The sequence below is a fragment of the Nannospalax galili genome, unplaced genomic scaffold (assembly GCF_000622305.1).
Source record: "Nannospalax galili isolate Female #2095 unplaced genomic scaffold, S.galili_v1.0 scaffold463, whole genome shotgun sequence".
Taxonomy (NCBI): Eukaryota; Metazoa; Chordata; class Mammalia; order Rodentia; family Spalacidae; genus Nannospalax; species Nannospalax galili.
Window position 1 is genome coordinate 2555180 of NW_008349529.1, and position 19521 is coordinate 2574700.

At 41.7% G+C, this 19521-nt stretch overlaps 1 protein-coding gene across 1 annotated transcript in view; it reads right to left on the reverse strand.

The window, feature by feature from the left end:
• Positions 1-16150, reverse strand: part of Cpm (carboxypeptidase M) — an 86509-nt gene extending 70359 nt beyond the window's left edge. The window contains exons 1-2 of the mRNA XM_008846972.3: positions 16127-16150; positions 15814-15976 (exon numbers count right to left, since the gene is read on the reverse strand). Of these exons, the coding sequence (XP_008845194.1) occupies positions 15814-15973 (160 nt within the window). The 5' untranslated portion in view covers positions 15974-15976; positions 16127-16150. The remainder of the gene's footprint in view (positions 1-15813; positions 15977-16126) is intronic.
• Positions 16151-19521: the final 3371 nt, after the last annotated feature.

Below are 19521 nucleotides of genomic sequence, written 5' to 3' on the forward strand. Positions count from 1 at the left end.
ATAAAAAATGTTTTAGAAGACACCAGTAGCGTATCCAACCCTGATATGCTCTCCACTGATGAGGATTAGAGAAGTTCACCCTTTTCTCATATACTGTGTCTAGAATAAGAGGTAAATAAGAATCTAAAGACTGCACAATTAATGATTCAGAAGTATTTGCAATAAATGGAAACAAACTTTTTCATAGGAACATTTGAAAACAAACATGATGTCTTACTTTAAGTCCCTTCCAAACTAGGGTCTTAAAACTATGATTGATTAAATAAATAATAAATTCTGCTAAAAGCACATGACAAAATTTGTCATTTTAATCATTTAGGTGTACAAGTCACTGATGGTAACCAGACAGCTGATTTTCATTTTTCACTATTATAATGCATGAAGCAAACCCACATCCTTGTTTGCAGTCTGTGCAGAGGTTTCCCTGGGATACAAAGTTTCTTGTGAGAGACAACGAGGAAGATAAAGGATGTCGGAGAAAAATGGGTTGGTCTTTCCCCTAAGATTACTACACTATTCCTAAATGTGAGTTTAAACTTTTGAATGAGACAGGAATTTTCCAAAGCAAATGTAAATTGGACAAAAAAATTAACCCCCCCAAAAAACCTGGCTTTTCTATGTTTACACCCACACAGCCAATGAAAGGAAAGGATGGTTTGCTGCCCAGTACTTGAATGTACATATGGTTTGTCCCGAGTCTTTCTTGCCACACATCCACAAGCAGTTGGTCCCTACCTAGAGACACACGATTGGTATTAGATCTAGTTTCCCAATCCAGACTTCATAGCTTCATTAGAGGGTGACCCTGGCTGACAGCTGCCTTCACCCTATGCCCTCAGGTTCCTCCCTGTATAGCAGAGAGCTGGTCAGGATGTTGTAACTTGTGTGGCCCAGGTCCCACTGTGTGCTGGCATTTGAGAGTAGAAACAAGGTTGGCCTTAACCTGTAGCTGTGGAGGAAGCCAAGCTCTGCAGACCTGGCTCCAGCCCCAAATCTGCCAGGAACTCTCTGTGGCCCAGGGCAGTTCCCTAACACTGGGAGGTCAGTCTCTGAAGCTGTACAATGGTATTTGCCTCTGAGGGTGCTGTGAAGGTTCAATGCGATGAAGCAGGAACACTGCTTGGCCCTGTGCCTGACACCAAACACGTCCTTGGTAAACCTTGAGGGTTTTACACGAACTCATGTCAGTGCTGTGCCTCTGCGCTGTCAAACAGAGGCCAACTCAGCGAACAGCAGCAAAGCAGCACAGGCTTCCACTGTGCTTCTGTGCCAACTGCACACATTTATTGACTCGTTTAGCCCCCTCAACCACCTAGGAGGCATGAACCATTGTGTCTACTTTACAAAAGAGACAACAGATACAGAGACAGGAAGACACTGGGGCAAGATCACATCACTCAGCTGCAGAGCTAGGGTTTGAACCTGGCTAATTCATGCTCCTTAGAGTCCATTTCTATCATCATTGTCATCGTCATCATCATCGTCATCATCATCATCATCATCATCGATGTGTGTTATTGCTGTTGTTGAGATAGGATCTCACTTATGTAGCCCTGGTTGACCTGAAATTCACTTAAATAGATCAGCTTGGCCTTGAACTCATAGAGATTTGCCTGCCTCTGCCTGTCGATTGTGAGTCTATATTCCTAACTAGTATTAACTGCTTTATTGTTTACACATTATCTGTGTATTTAGGGGGTAAACATATAAATAGGTGCTTTCCTCTATTCTGATAGTTCCCAAATTTCAATAACTGATACTAAGATCTCTTTCTAAGTTTTTAAAAATTAAGATGACAGGCTAGGGATAAAGCTTGTGGTACAGGACTTGGCTTACGTGCACAAGGCCCTGAAAAAGTAGTGTCAAGGCGACTTTGTCAAACACTTCATTTTCACACCACTACCTAGTTCAGGAAGTCCCTTCCTTCCCTTCCTTCCTTCCTTCCTTCCTTCCTTCCTTCCTTCCTTCCTTCCTTCCTTCCTTCCTTCCTTCCTTCCTTCTTTTTATGAGATAGGGACTTGTACATTCCCCAGGTTTGTCCAAGTCTGGGCCTCATGGTACCCTCCTGCTGTAGCTTCCCAGGCAGCCAGAACTGCAGGAACTCTGTGCACCACCATGTTCAGCTCCTAGAAACCCATTTAAGAAATGACTGCCAATTGACTACTTGTTATTAAGGTGATATCAAAATAAAGCCATTATTACATTTCTCACTGGCCACTTATGACCTCTAGGATCACACCAGGACCTATAAGCCTAATGTAGGTTTGGAGCTCAAATGCTTGGCAAATTGTCTTTTCACGCTATGAAATACTCTGTTCCTTTAGCTTGCTCACTTTCCCTAAAGTTTCCACATCAAAATGGAAGAATTTCTCAGTAGATGACATGCATCTTTACATCAGCTCATAATATACCCTCAGAGGAAGTATCTGGCCTGCTCACTGAGCAAGCCTCAGTGCCTAGTCAGCAAGCGGTTATTTTGTGTTCTTTCCTTCATTCACTCCTGTAGCACACAGGGAAAGCTGTCTCCCTCTAGCTAATGGCCCCCAGTGGTGAGGACATAGCTACTTATGTAAACTGAAACTCTCTTCCTGGGATGCAGAGGACCTCAGGTTGCTCAGGCTTCTGCACCCCATTGCTATACTGGCATCTTTTTGTAGACCTGAAAGGTGCTGTATAGACTGTCCCACCTATAAATCTTTTTGACTCCAGCACCATCCTCCCCCAGAGGATCAGCCCTCACAGTATCCAAGGTATCTCACGTTGTGCTCACTGATTCCTGGCGGCCAGTTTCTGCTCTTACTCTCCTTCCCGCCTAGTCTACCTTGTCCTCCATGAAGTCCATCTACATCTGAAGCTCAGCTGTGAGCAGAGAGGCTCCTGAGTACAAGCAAATCAGAAGTGGCTAAATATTTCTGAGGATGTGGGAGTGAATGTGGTCAAAGCAGTATCTTTGGTCTAACCTAACAAAGAGGTGACCTGCCAAGTCACCTTATTTGGCTTGATATATAGGATACATTCAGTAGTTACTTTTTCATTTCTTTCTTCTTCTTTTTTTTTTTTGTCTTTTTAAGACAGGGTCTCCCTGTAGCCTCAGCTGACCTGGAACTCACTATGTAGACCAGGCTGGCCTCGAACTCACAGAGATCCATCTGCTTCTGCCTCCCAAGTGCTGGGACTAAAGGCATGTGCCACCACGCCCAGCACATTCAATATTTTCTAACAGTCTTACTTGATCAGGTTTGGAGGTCTACAAATCTTTTAAAAAGTATTTTTCATATTACTCACCCCTGGTGATGGACTTTTATTCCAGTAAGATCTCATGTGGAAACTCAATGTAAAAATTCAAGCTGAGGGGGCTGGAGATGGCTCAGGGGTTAAAAGCACTGGCTGGAACTGGACTATAACTTCAGTTCCAGGGAATCTGATGCCCTCTCTGTTCTCTGCAGGCACTATGGATGCACTTACATACATGCAGGCAATGTGCATGTGCACGTGTGCGTGTGCGTGCATGCACACACACACACAAACACACATGCAAACACACACACAATCAGGCTGAGTTGCTCTGGCTTAAGGAGAGAAGCCTGAGGGTTCCTGTCTCCTTACCTAGGAAGGAGCCCAGCACAGCATGCCTCTACAGAGGCTTGCAGGCCCTAGAGACCCTTTTGAAAACTAGAACTGAGGATTTGAATAACAACAAAACTCTGTTCTTTAAGTCCTCTCAGGCAAGTCACCTTCCCTGAGCCTCAGTTTCTCATCTGCAAAGTGAACATAACATGACCTGATTCATAGGGGTGAGGATGAGGGTAAGGAGCTAATACACAGTAAGCATTCAATGGAGTACACCACTTGCATTACTAATGGTCCAATAGCCCTTTCTATTCCATTTATTTCTAAGGACAAAGTTTCCCAAGGACTGAGAACAGAATGTCCTATGGAAACATTTCCCCTGGGAACACAAATATTGCCAATTTTACTGAGAAGTTACAGGAGTCACAAACCTTTTCCTTACTTATCACTGTTCTTTGGACAATCTGTTTTCAAAAATAAAACTCACAAGGAGAAAAGCATTCTGAGCTGTATTTTCCAGCAAGTATGAATTAAGATGCCTTGGATGCTAAGCTACATTAGAAGAAATTCCCACCAAATCCTCATCCTGGACCATGTGTCTGGGCAGTCTCATTGCTTTAGCATACAAGGATGGAGTTGCCTCTTTCATGGTCTGTCAGGCTTCAGTCTCTGTGAGCTATATAAGCAAGTGAGATGTCCCATTCATTTTACCTGGAGGTCTTCCTCACATCCCACACAGCTGCCTTGGAACATCTGAATCTTTGTTCAAGCATCACCTTCCCTGATAAGCCTTTCTTATATTTACCAAGCACCCCAGGGCCAGATCTCAGATCACAGCTGTCAGCAATGCTTTTCCCATCACAGTGACGATGATTGGGTGGCAGGCCCCTCAGCTCTATTCTTAGAAGTCCAGGTTTTGGTCTTTGTATCCTCCTGCAAAGGCTCTGGTAGACAGCGGGAGCTCAGTAAACAAATATTTGTTAAATGGATTCATAAATGAATTACTAAAAGACAGATTTGGGTTAATGAACCAAATCTATCAGTTATCAAGGTTAACTTTGGGTCACCGGTTTCTTCCTGTGTCTGCTTACACCTGTAGAATACAAATACAATTTTCATAGAGTTGATTGTATTTCTTTCTTGTTTTAAGACAGGGCATGTAGCCTAGGCTGGCCTTGAACTCACAGAACTCACTCAAACTCATCTGCCTGCCTCTGCCTCCTGAGTGCCGCCATGCCTGGCTTCAATCATATTTGTTAAAATAATCTCTGGACTAGTAAAATGGCTCAGCATGTAAAAGAGCTTGCGACCATGATTGATGACCTGAGTTTGATTCTGGGGACCCACTTGGTAGAAGAAGAGAACCAAGCCCTGAAAGCTGACCTCTGATCCCCTCACACAAATAAATTCAATTACAAAATTTTAAGAAGTAATCTCTAGCGAATTATAAAATTATTAGACTTTTTCAATCAAGAAAACAAATCTGTCACCTGCCTATCAGGCATAAATCCCCAAGGTGGTTATATCCCACCTTGGATGAAGCAAAAAGTCTTTGAAATGATGTTTCAGTTTCTCCAAGTTCGCCTTCCTACCTCCTTTCCTCCCTCTGCCACAATGAACCTCTTTTATAACTCAAGGTCCACGTGCTCCTTTACCTCCAGGCCTCCTGTCTAAACTCTCTATCCCCAACCTGGCTGAGTTCTTCGCCCTGCAGGTCTTGTCCGCTGACTCTCTCTGGAGCTCCCGCAGAACTAATCAGGTCTGCATTTACTAGCTTTCACTTCTCGCCTGCTCTCCCCAGCTCTGTTGGAACAGTGATCATGTCTAACTTCTTTACCTCCATATTCCTATGTTAGCACATGTCACCGATTATTTTAGGTATTGAACAATTGTTAAAATGAATGATCTGGGGGTTGGAAAGATGGCTTCAATGGTTAAGAGCACTGACTGCTCTGGCAGAGGCCCTGGGTTTGATTCCCAGCACCCACATGGCAGCTAACAACCATCCATAACTCCAGTTCCAGGGAAATCCAATGCCCTCTTCTGACCTCCTCAGGCATTGCATGCTATGGGTACACTTATACACATGCAGGCAATACACTCATACACATTAAAAAAACAAACAACAACCAACAATACCCAACTAATCAACCAACCAACCAACCAACAAACAAACAAACAAACAAGAATAAATCTGTCTGCAGAGAAATGGAATTTTGTTAACTATACTTTGGGTCATATCACTTAACTTTATATGGCTCTTAGTTTTGACTTCCAGCAACCCAACCAACCAACCAACCAACCAAACAAACAAACAAACAAGAATAAATCTGTCTGCAGAGAAATGGAATTTTGTTAACTATACTTTGGGTCATATCACTTAACTTTATATGGCTCTTAGTTTTGACTTCCAGCAACATTTGATATTAACCATGGCCTTGAGAGGAAACTGTCAATGCAGTCAATCTGCTTTCCTTAGTTCTTGCTTATCTCTAGGAACACCAGCAGTCTTGGCAATGACCCTGAACCAAACTAAACACTAAGGTCCTGAAATGTTCACTACCTGCATTATTGTGTATCCCAAGGCAGCAGATCAGGATGTACTGAGCCTGAACACATTGACAAGGGCATGTTCCTAAGAGCGGGAACATGGTATTTCCTAGGTTGTCTTTGTGCTTCTTACAAACAGGAGGCAACTGTGCTAGTCTGGCCCAGTCTAGCTTGCTAGGGCTCAGGCTCTGACCCTAACAACTCCGGGTAACATTACCATAAAACTAGTTTTAGCAAAAAAGTTATAGTATACAATTTTATTTTCTTGAGAGATTACAGCTTCTTAGAGGAAGTAACAAATTGAATTGAATGAAACTGAAAATAGATTAAATGATCAAATGGTCTCTGACAATTCAACGCTTCTTGCTCTAAAAATGTGATTTAGATTGTTTTACCTGACTGCTTTCATGTACATACTCTATGAATTTTGTAGGAAGATCTTTGTTTAAGACAAGATCCCATGTAGCCCAGGCGGACCCCACATTCTTGATCCTCCTGCCTCTACCTGTGGAGAGCTGGGATTACAGGCATGGGCCATTATACACCAATACTGGAAAAGTCTTAGTTATGTGTTTGGAAGCCTGTCAGGTCATGTGGCTTTAGTTGTGCTTGTTAATGTGGTTCTAGTTTCCATAATCCCTACTGGAAGGTTTTATAAACTGGATAAACAATAGAACCCAAAGTCACTTACACCAGCAGAGAATGAAAATCCCCGTGGAGATCTGGGACAAGGTAAAGGTGCCATGCAGATTGAGCTTGCCATTTGTACTTCTGGGAAGCTCCTGATAACTCTGGCACAGGCGGATTTGAAGTATGCACACTGTTTCTGATGCAGTGGTGATTAGGCCCTTCAGGTGAAGATGAGAAAGGTCACAGATAAGAACATTTGTACTTTTTAAACATCTAATTTGAAGCAGCCCTCAGAAAACAAAGACAAGGAAAAAATTAATGTGAATGCTTTATTATTTACTTTTAATTTTTGGCTTTATTCTTTATTATTATTCTATTCTTTATTCTCTTTAATATTTTATATATTATTTTTATTCTATGTGTATGAGTGTATTGACTGCATGGATGTGTAAAGCCCGAGGAGGACAGAAGAGGGCATTGGATTCCCTTGGAACTAGAGTTATGGTCGGCTGCTAGTCACCATGTGAGTGCTGGAAATTGAACCTGGGTTCCCTGCAAGAGCAGCCTGTGCTCTTAATCACTGAGCTGCCTCTTTATGTGTATGAGTGTTTTGCCTGCATGTATGAAAGTGCACCATGTGCATACAATGTCTGATGAGGTCAGAAGAGGCTATTGGATCCCCTGGAACCAGAGTGGAGTTACAGATGATTGCTAGCAGGTTCTGGGAACCAAACCTTGGTCCTCTGCAAGAGCAGCCAGTGCTCTTAACCGATGATCCAGCTCTCCAGTCCCCAGCGAATGTTTTATTTAACATAAATGCAAATTAGGCCTTCTTCGTCAGTTAGGAAACTGCTCTATTACATTTAGTTGCTGGGGGACTCAAAGAAATGTTACTACTTTAAATCACTAGGTAAGATTTAAGCTGAGCATGGTGGCACCTGTCTTAATACCAACACTTGGGAGGCAGAGGCAGGTGGATCTCTTTGAGTTTGAGGCCAGCCTGGTCTATGTAATGAGTTCCAGGACAGCTGGGGCTACAGGGAGACCCTATCTCAAAAAAGACCAAAAAAATTTTTTTTTGATTAGATTTCTTTTCCCTAACCCCAACTCATGTTGGTATTTGGTACAATATTTGGTTTTAAATCTCTCTGTAAGATTCTTTCATTTTTGTACTTGCAAAAAAAAAAGACATTCTAAATAAGCCAATGAAAGGAGGAAACAGGGCTAGTGGCAGCCTTGACTCTCAAGTCTAGGTGCTGCAAACACCAGTGCTATGAACAGATAAAGAACAGAAAGCAAGCACCCGGGTGGGGGCTGCACACACTGGAAGTGGGTTCCCAAGAGCTGTCTCTGTGACTAAGAGCTCTCAGTAGGTACGACAATTCCTCCTTTTTTGTGTCTGGTATTTTGTAATTTCTTTACTATGCTGGTATATGGTTCATAACATGTTTATGTACATTGTTTCAAGAGGATCAAAATAATGTTCAAGCTGTTTATAAAAGAGAAACAGAAGAAAGAAACTTACAGACTGGAGAGATGGCTCAATGGTTAAAAGCGCTGGCCGCTATTGCAGAGGATCTGGGTTTGGTCCTCAGCACCCACAACCATCCTTGCTCGAGTTGCAGGGGGATCTGACACCCTCTTCTGGCCTCCATGCACTTTGAACAACATGAGTGCACTTACATATATGCAGGCACAACACTCATACACATAAGATAAAAATAAACAAATTTAAAAAAATTTTTACAAAGAAAGAAATTTGGGGATGGAGAGATGGCTCAGCGGTTAAGAACACTGGCTGTTCTTGAAGAAGACTAAGGTTTGAATCCCAGCACCCACATGGAAGCTAACAACTGTCCGTAACTCCAGTTTCAGGGGATCCAACAGCCTCTTCTGTCCTCTGCGGGCATTGCACGACATGGGTGCACTTACCTACATGCAGGCAATACACTCATACACATAAAATAAAAATAATAAAATATTAAAAAAAGAAATTCATATACGATACAAGATGTAAAACTCTGGGATGATTCCACCAAAAGGCAAGAAGAAAGTCAGATGTGTTGACCTTTACTCACAGTGCACAGATTACAAATGGAGAATGGTTCAGCTCTGTAGGCACTGGTGACAGGATTTGGGGGATGTGAATATATCTAACAATCAAGTTGAGAGCAAAACAATATAATTTTCCTTTGATTGATCTATAGGTGAATTTCTGGAAAGTTCAGTGTATATTAAAACTGGAAAAAGCATTTTGCCTTTGTACATTGTTTGGGTTTAGACTTTGATGTCTGTTAGTATGCTTTTCACTTATGGTGGACACTGGAAAATTGAGGAGACCGATCTTTTACTGTGTGTGACTGTTCGGCAGGAGGAGGATCCATCAAAGGGGAACCTCATCTCTCCCTTAGCCCTCTTAGCTATAGCTAAATCTTTGCTTCACTTTTCCAAAATGCACCCCCCTAGGGGGCGATGCTGTCTTTAATGAGAATTCCTCTTCCTTAGCTCAACATCTCCATCTCAAGATGGCAGTCTTGTGATGGGAATCCCCAGACATATGTGCAAATCACAATCAGCCTTCTCCTTTTGCTTTATAATCAAAGAGTTTGGGCACGGAGAGTGGGCTAACTACAACAAAGGATGGAATTCAAAGTACTTGGATGAAATTGTGAGCATCAAAAAAGAGATCAAAGAATTCCATTGGAGACCACTCTGCACATAAAGAACATTTAATACAGACCTTTTCTTGGTTGGCAGACAATGCTTATCAACTCTTTCATAATCATAGGGCACAGGGAGTGGGGGGCAGATGGAGGACCAGGGTAGGGACCAGAAAAAGACAGCTGGAAAAACTTTATAGCCAAAAGGCTTGTAGATTCATTCCTTGGCCCAAACAGGTTCTTATTCTAGTCAAACCTCTGTACTAACAATGGATAATTTCTTTACTGTTAATTCTTATTTTTTCAAAGATTTATTTTACTTTTATTTATATGTATGTGTATGTGAACAACTTGTGTGTGTGTGTGTGTGTGTGTGTGTGTGTGTGTGTGTGTGTAACCAGAAGAAGGTGCTAGATTCTCTGGAGTTGGAGTTACAGGTAATTGTAAACTGCCTGATGTTGGTGATCAGAACTGAACTCTGGTCCTTTGCAAGAGCTTTAACTGCTCTTAATGGCTGAGCCATCTCTGGTCCCCTGAATTCCAATCTTTACACATAAATCAGGGTGGTGATAATGGGGTTCATATCATTATCAGAATGCTTAAGTGACAGATATACATAAAATGCCAGGCAAGTATAAAATTTACTTGATGCTGGCTCTCATTATTACTTTTTAAGATCCCTAAGTATTGCTGTTTAGCTGTATTTGAGATTTGGAATAAAAGTGGGTACCAGCTATAAATGAAACAGAATAAAACTCTGGCTTACTTTTCAGATAGTCTCTGCTTTAATTACCTCTTAAAGAATCATACTAAAGATGCAGAGGATAGCTAATTCATTTTCTCATATTTAAAAATGTAGTATATATTTAAAAGCCTGAATAATTATAAAATAAGGCTTTATTTATTAGATTTCTTGTTAAAAAGGAAAGACTTGCTAAGCTCATCTAACTGTAAAACACATACACATGTACATTTATAGCTGAAATTCCTGGATTTTAGTGCTTCTCTTGGTATTTAGTTCTTGATATGCCAATATTTTTATCACAATGTACAGAATCTCAATCAAGTTGTTTTTAGAGCATATTTGGAACATGAGCGAGTGTGACAGAGAACCAACTGCTGTGTCCAAATTCTATATACACGTGGTATTTCGGTTTTATTTGTAAGATAAAGCACTAGCTAAAAAAATATCCAGTCAAGGGCAGGAGAATATGAGAGATTATGTATGTAAACGCAATGTCTGCCCTGTAGGTGCAAGAACCTAAGTCAATTCCAGGGAAATTTCTGAACAATTGAAATGACATAAAGGCTCCAAAAAGAGAAATTCAGTGACAGTCACTGAATGAACATGTGAAAGTGAGAGCTCCTGGAGAAAGGGGAGAGAGAAATTATTCCTCATGTTTCAACCACAGCAATGAAAAAGTACATACTTTCAGACTGTAAGAGCCGGAGGAGGTAGGCGACCACAAGGAAATAAAGTCTTCCAGATGGGTGGTCAGTTATTCACATGAACTCATAGTAATGGTGACAGTATGTACAAGTCAGCTCTACCCAAGCTCAAACTAGATAAAATCCCAGCATAGACATGGGGAAGTGAGTAAGAAATCCCAACCCAACCTATGGAACTAAGGCAGTTGTTGATGGCTGCTGGAAGGGGGAAAACAATGTCTTACAGGGATGGGACTCTTGGTGAGCCCAGTGGATGGACTCACACTGACGGACATTGGGGAACACAAATCATAATAGATAGGTAGATAGATAGGCTCCAGAGAGTGTATATAAATACATATATATATGAAAGTTCATTGAATTGGGTGTGGATCTAAATGCCATTAAACTATATTGTATGAAAATCTCAATAATTCAATAAAAAAGTTGATACTATCAAACTACTAATAACAGCTTAAGTTTTATAAAGTTTCCCCTTAATATATGTTTCTTAAGGGCTATAACTCAATATAATAGTAAAAATGTTATTACTTTTAAGAGAGATCAAAGGAAAACTTGTGGGACTTGGCTCTTCTCTTTCACCATGAGTCCTGGGATCAAACTCAGGTTGTCAGGCTTGGTGGCAAGCACCTTTATCCACTGAGTTATCTCACCAGCCCAATATGTATCAAATTCTTAAAGTGGTTTTAAACTTAGCAATTTCTTTTTAGAAACATATCTTTAATAATAATAATAATAACAACAATAGCAAACAGCAGGTCTTACATAGCACTTACTATATATGTGTGAGGCCCCAGGATTACACATCTACAAAGCTGAAGATCTAGAATTGAACTCGGGAACCCCAATTCCAAACCTTGTGCTCAAACAATTGTTACTGTCTTACTATGAGTATGTTCACCACAGCTTTGATTATAACAGAAAAGTTTAGAAATAAACTAAATATCACGTAACCATCTCCAACTGAAGCAAGGTGTTTGTCTGAAGAGATGTTCTTATATTAGCAGACTTGAGTTAGAATCTTTGTGGGTTTGTGTGTGTGTGTGTGTGTGTGTGTGTGTATGTGTAAGGGTGTATACATGCATGTGTTTGCAAGTATGTGTGCACATGTGTGCAGATGCATGTGGAGGCTAATATTTTACTTTTATTTTATTTTATTTTATCTATGAGTGTGTTGCCTGCATATATGTAAGTGCACCCATGTCATGCAATGCCCACAGAGGTCAGAAGAGGGTGTCAGATCCCCTGGAACTGAAGCTATGGACAGTTGTTAGCCGGCATGTGGGTGCTGTGAATTGAACCCAGGTCCTCTGCAAGAGCAGCCAGTGCTCTTAACCACTGAGCCATCTCTCCAGTCCCTCTTCACCTTATTTTTTGAGACAGGGTCTCTCACTAAACTTGGTGATCACCTGATTTAGTAAGATTAGCTGGTCAATGAACCCCAGGATCTTCCTGTTTCTGCCTCCCCAGTGATGGGATTACAGGTGCAAGGCTCTACACCCAGCTTTTCACATGTGTGTTGGGGATCCGAACTCAGGCTCTTATGCTTGTGTGGCTTGTTAATGGAATGAGCCATCTCTACAGCCCCGAGCCTGAATCTTCTAATATGAATTAGCTGTGTGATCGTCAACCTCTCCATGACTTACTCCACATATTCTGTAGGATAACACCAATTCTGAATTGGTGATATTGAAATAAAGTATTCAGATACTTAATATATGGATGGGTCTCCCTAACAGGGGTTTTTACCTACACAGTTCCCTTGCCATATTGCTTATTCAGGTAAAATAAAGGTTAGATTTAGCAACAGGCAAGAGAAGCTTCTCAACACAGAGATGGTAGGAAATCCCACTTAAAATGATCCTTTAGGATTTTATATCTAATACAACACCTCCTTCATTGCAACCTATTGAAAGCCAGCCTTCTGGGCATAGTGGCTTATGCCTACAATCCTAGTACTCTGAAGGCTGAAGTAGGAGGATCATAAATTCAAAGCAAGTTTGTGTTCTATAGCAAGTTCAAGGCCAATCTGAGCTACATCTAAGACCTTGCCTTAAAATTTTTTTTAGAAGGCTGGGCGCAGTGGCGCATGCCTTTAATCCCAGCACTTGGGAGGCAAAAGTAGGTGGATTTCTGTGAGCTCAAGGCCAGCCTGGTCTACATAGCGAGTTCCAGGCCAGCTGGGGCTACTGGGAGACTCTGTCTCAAAAAGACAATTTTTTTTTTTAGAAGAAGAAAGGAAGAAAAAAACTCAATCCTTTATGAAAAAGTCTGTTGGGGGGGGGGAATAAAAAAGTCTTAGATTGATGTTGCAAGGTATGGATAACTCAGTCTAAGAAATTAATAATGAATATATTTATATTTCAAAAAGGCCTTCTGATGGCAAGAACAGATGGGACACATCTTTGTTTACTCAGAAAACATGCAAGTCATGAAATAGATACAGAGTATAGACAGATATTGAATATTGTGTCTGTTTGAGTTTTCCAACTTGATCATCAGGTTTGAGTACTTCTCTTTCTTCATCTAAGATTTTCTCCACTCTGTCACCAGCTAGTGGGAATTCCTCCAAAGTCTCAACTCAGCTATGGTCCATCTATGATGTCTGAATTTAGGAAAAGAGTGTATTCATGTCCCACTATTGTGTGGGTTTCAAAAATGTCAAAATAAAAGTTGAAAACAATTCCAAATTATAATAGAAGCTAGTTATCACAATATGCATCAATGGATTTATATAATCATTGTTTGTAATGGAAATAATCATAAAGTATTGCAATGTCCCAAAAAGCTGAATGACTAAGAAAAGCCACACAATTAAGAGGATAAAGATCAAGAGAATTCATATCTATAGTTCAAATCCACATATTTCCTAGAAATATACAATGAAATAACATGAAATGGGAAAAAAAGAATTCATAATTGCAGCAATGAAAAGAGGGACAAGTGTTTACAAAACTCAAAAATGCATTTGGTCAGCTAGACATTTTCTCTTCTGGGTAAGGTTGTCCATATTGACAACAGAAGAAAGTAACTAGTAACATCTAGAGAAAAATCCTATTATTCACTGAGCAAACATATTCCATGTGTGAAAAGAATGGCCAGGGGAAACTGCCTATTAAGTGGAAAAGAGGATCACCAAGGCATAGCATGCTTCAGTTATTAAACTAATATGCAAGGATGCTTTGGCAACTGGGGCCCAATTACTGGTGTACAGTTTAACCTACTACCTGGAACCTAATGGCAGATTTGGGATTTTTCTTAATCAAAGTAATTATTCAGAGAAACATACTCAATATAGAGCCTTGATTGCTGCTGTCAGGTTTTATTTTTACATGATAGTCCTCAGTCCCTTAATTCAAAGACTGCATACACAGTTAAAAAACAAAATTAAGCCTGATGGTTTTTACTATTCCTGTGGTTTGATTTCAGGTGGGATAGATGAGAATGGGTAGCTTACATTCAGGAAGTCCCAACTATCTTTCGCAAGCACTTTGTGTCTGAAACAGAAACTCACAAATCATTCAGTAGTGGAATTAACATCATCTTATAGTTCCAGTGATGACTGACAGTAACTCAAGTTAGTTGGGTTGTACATATCTTTTAGTATTACAATTAGTATTCTTAAATCTTTTAAAATTACTCTACTTTAGCCCTAGGGGTAAAATGTTTCAATAGGTTAAAAATACATACGCTGATTCAAGATAGGATTTCTCACACATCCAACCTCTGTACTTTGAGTTGTAGAGCAATATAGAGTATTTCTGGCACTGACTCTTTGGCAATGTTGTCTAAAATATTCTTTTACACACAGGCCAGGATTTTAAAAATTTATACTTTCATACTCTTTCTTTAATGTAAGAACTATAATAATTGTTTTGAAAAGTGATTTCTTAGTATTATGGTTAAGAGATTCCCAACTGACTCAAAAGATCGAGCTAAAATGCAGATAAAGTTTGAACACAGCTTCCAAAGTTGAGATCCATACTGCATAAACTTATGAAATTTTTAAGTCAAGCACTAAGTTTTCTGGTAATCTCTTTGGGGGTATCACTGTATTAACAAGATTGAGATATAACGATAGCTACTAAAATTATTTGTTCCACCCAAAATGATCAGGTGCCGATCCTAGGTAAAAATTCACCATCTGTGGCTGGGGGTGTATCTTAGGATACAGGGTTTGTCTAGAATGCATGAGGCGCTGGGTTTGATCTCCAGGACTGAAATAGATATCAGCATGTAGGTGACTTGAACAAAATAGTTATTTCTCTGATCCAAATCTGCTGTCTCCACCAGTGAGAATACATAATTTCTAAATTAAAACAAAATAAATGGTAAACAGGAGGACGCCAAGAGCACTATTCATTGGTTCTTACTACATAGCACTTGTATTCTTCAAACCACTGCATTAAGACAGCCTTCGGTCATAGAATTGCTTTTCTTTTTCATAACTTTAAGCCATGGGATTAATTATAAAAGCATAGAAAGTTTATCAACAGAACGATGACACTATTTTAGTTTAAAAGCAATTTGAGGAAATGGTAGTTAAAAGTCTAAATCAGTACAAAAGAAGACAACAAAAAGGGAACTAAGGGGTCAAAAGAAGACAACAAAAAGGGAACTAAGGGGTCAAACGGACTTCCTTGGGAGATGTTTGCCCTGAAATGGATTGAAAAATACGCATCTCAGATAAGCAGAGTCCCTCAGATTGCCAAAGGCAGACCTCCAATAACAGAAAGGACTCAATGACACTGTGTTTCAATGGGGAAACTCGGTAAACTTCAGTTCCTCCTACTGCTCTCTTGACCAAACAAAATTAAACAAAACAACAAACAAAAGCGGAAAAACCACCAACAGGGCAAGGCAGGGTTTACCTGTTTGGAGCTCATCAGACGGGGACGAGACGCTGCGATTTAAAGAACCTGAAGGCGGGGGCTGAGGGCTTCGAGGCACCTACCTCTCACGGATTTCCCAATGCTGTGTAAGTGGGTGATGGAACTGTAGTTCTGGGCAACGCTCTTCAAGAATGCTTCCATGCCTTCCTGGTGGTGGTATCGGAAATCCAGCGCGGCCAGCACAGGCAGCAGAAGCCCGAGCCACAGGCGCGAGAGGTCCATGTCCTAGAGATGGATGGGAAGCAGAGAACGCTGACGACCGCCGCGGGAAGCGGGAGCACCTGAGCGATCCGAGCCCTCTTCCGAGGGGAAAGTTGAGGGGACCCTTCAGGAGCCCGGAGCCCCGCAGCCCGCCGCCCGCGCACCCCATCTCACCTCTGCCCAGGCGCGCGTCTCTGCGGCCGGGGGCAGCCAGGCGCTCCACAGAGTTATAGCCCGGCCAGGGGGCGGGGTCCGGGGCGCCCCGCCCTCCCAGTCCGCCCCCTCCACCGCGCCCCCGCCCCAGGGCGGGGCCTCCGCCGTCTCACCCAGCACCGCGGGCCAGGCTGGGTTTCCAGGTGCTGCCGCCTGGGCCAGTGGGCGGCGGAGGGAGGGCGAAGTGCCCGCGCTTCTTGGTGGACGTGCGACCCGGCATCCGCCACCGTGGTCCCGGGACGGGGCACCCAGGCAGGAGACGGTGCCCGCGGTGGGCGGTGCCGGCCACCTGGAGTCTAACCTATCTGCCTTCCAGCCTGTGCTGCACTTGGGGTATTGGGGGGTGGGGTGGGGGGAGAGGCTTTTAAGAAAGACGTGTGTGTGTGTGTGTGTGTGTGTGTGTGTGTGTGTGTGTGTGTGTGGTGTAGACTTTAAGTGCCGTCAAGTGTGCAGTACAGGAAATTTTCCAACAGATTTATATAGTAGATGGGATTTGACTAAATCAGAGTTAAGTTTATAACCAACCCGGACGGAAAAAAGCAGAGCCACTGTTGGAAATCTGGTTCTTTAGGCCAGTTTCAGTTCTCTCTTCCTAAGTTGTTGCTTTCTGGAAGGATAGGGTGGGCTGTGTTGGCACTGAACACAATATAGACTGCCTGCTACTGATGCAACGGAGTGGTTTGTGGCACAGGCCATCCTGCTCTAAAGGACACCACACACACTGTCATCCCTGTCTGTTGGATCTGTCAGAAATACCGACTTACGCAAGAGTCTGGTCAGTACGGACTTTGAAAACTACTGATTTGTGATAGTATTCTTCTTGAACAGATTTAAAAATATTGATGACAGTGGCGATCCCTGTGGCCATCCCAAAAGGGGACGGTAAGGATGCAGGAAATGGCTCAGTCGGTAAAGGCGCTTGTGGTGCAAGCCTGGCCACCAGAGTTTGATTTTCCAAACCCACATTAAGATAGGAGAAAACAGAGTCCACAAAATTGTCCTCTGATCTCTACAGGTATCTTCTGGGGACATGTGGCTGGTGATGCATTTCTCCCAACCACCACCATGCACACGTATAATATTAATTAATTAGTTGTCTTAAATGTTTAAAAAAATAAAAGGGACCTTGAATGAGTCCAACATGCCTTTCAGAGTGGAGCCTGTGGGCTGATTGCCCACCTTTTGTCTTACAGATGCAGGTAGAGCTAGAAAACAGTACTTGGGGATCCCTGAGGGCCCCTGTGATTCCAGGCAGCAAAGCCCGGTGTTTAAATGCCAGTCCTTCATCTGACACTTGGTCCCCATGTGGATTCACTGTGCCTTAGTTTTCTGGCCTGTAAAATGAAAATCTTATTTTAACTCACTGAATAAAGGTTGGCAAGCACATTGTTAGAACCACAAGGTGTTTATTAAATAAGTAACCCAGTTTAATGAATACATCTTTAAGGAGAATTTTCTGAGAGTTGGAAAATCTTAACACAGCACTTGGGTTTTGAAGGGAGATCTTTTCTTTTCGTTCTTTTCTTTTCTTTTCTTTTCTTTTCTTTTCTTTTGTCTTTTTGAGACAGGGTCTCCCTGTAGCCCCAGATGTCCTGGAACTCTCACTATGTAGACGAGACTGGCCTTGAACTCACAGAGATCTGCCTGCCTCTGCCTCCTAAGTGCTGGGATTAAAGGTATGTGCCACCACACCAGGCTCTGAAGGGAGTTTTATTTTATTTATTTATTTATTTTAAACAAACAAATAGATGCAGTAGTTGCTATGTAAAAATGTGACTTCTGCCAGAGGCCTTACTGTTCATGGGTGAGGAGGCCCCAGAGGAAGAGGGGACTGTGGCTTGGGGAGAGTCACTGCACTTTAGGCAGTGACTAGAAGGGATAGTATAGGGAAGTAACTGGGAGTAGGGTAAAGGATTGCCACTAGAAGTGACAGAAGCAAAACAGTGTGACTTCTTGCAGTGGTGCTGTGGCTGGAGCCTGGGGGAAATGGTGGTTTCCACAATACTGAGAGGGATTGCCCCACACTATTCTAGAAAAACAAGGGGTGAGATATAGTTGAAACTGATGCCCAATAAAGAAAATCAGTTTATTACCAGTGAGAAAGCACATTTAAGACACCTGGAGTGTGTCACCTTGGAGTATGCAGGGAATACAGGATCTCTTGTCCTATTGCAAGTCTACTGAATCAGATTTCCAGACACCCATCCTACATTCAGATTTGAGATCCACTGATCTAGAGAAAGAGAGAGAAAAAAGAAAAGGTTCAGTGTTAGTATATGAATGATACAGGAGGATAAAAGTTTAGGCTAATAGAGGAAAAAAAAAAACCCAGGAAAACTTAAGATTTCAGAGGTGATCTTTCTAGCATGAAATGATGGAAGGGAAACCGTAATTCAAAGACTGATAATTTGACTATGTAAAAGCATATGGCTTCTATACAGGCAAACTCAGAATAAAGCTTACAAGAAGAAAAAGGACAAACCAAATCATTTGAATATCCCTACAGGCACATGTGTTGAAAGCTTGGTTCTATGTGCCGTGTTCAGGGGTGGGGCTTTTGGAAGCTGATTGGACTACAAAGGCTCTGACTTCATTAGTGGATCGATACATTGGTGGATACATAATTGATGGCATTATTGGTAGATGATAGAAACTAAGAGGTAGGACTGGGAGGGGTAAGTAGGTCATGGGGGACATGCCGTTCAAGAATCTACTCCCTACTCTGCTCACTCTCTGTTTCCTGCACTTTGCAAGGTGAGTGGCTTTGCTCTATCACAATTCCTACTGTGATTCTCTGCCTCACCACAGCCAAGAGCTTACAGACTGAAGCCGCTCAGCCTTTGAGCCAAACTAAATCTTCCTGTAAGTTGTTTTTCTTGGGTGTTTTGTTATAGTGACAAAGGCTGACTCATACACCAGAAAACAGAATTAACAGCTCTTACAAAAATCACGAATGGGCAACAGACATTAATAGGTAGGTCATAAAAACAATAATATATGTAGCCAAGAAACACAGCAAAAGGTGCAGAACTGGCTAACAATCAAAGAGTTATTTAAAGGGCAAAATAATATTTGTTTTGCTGGAGCATAGTTTTAAAATGATTGACAGTGCCTGGAAAAAGATATGATCTGGGGAAATGATATGTATGCTCTTTCAATTGTGTTATAAATGATTATACTTTCAAGAGGCAGCCTGGGAAAAGACAGCACAATTTCAAGTGCACAATTTCATCTATTACAGCAATTTAAAGATGTGCTGCATTTATACTGTGTAGGTTACAGCTTCAAGAGCACTGCTGTTTTAAAATTCCGACAAAGTAAACAAAACCTAAATGTCAGACAACAGAAGACCGCTT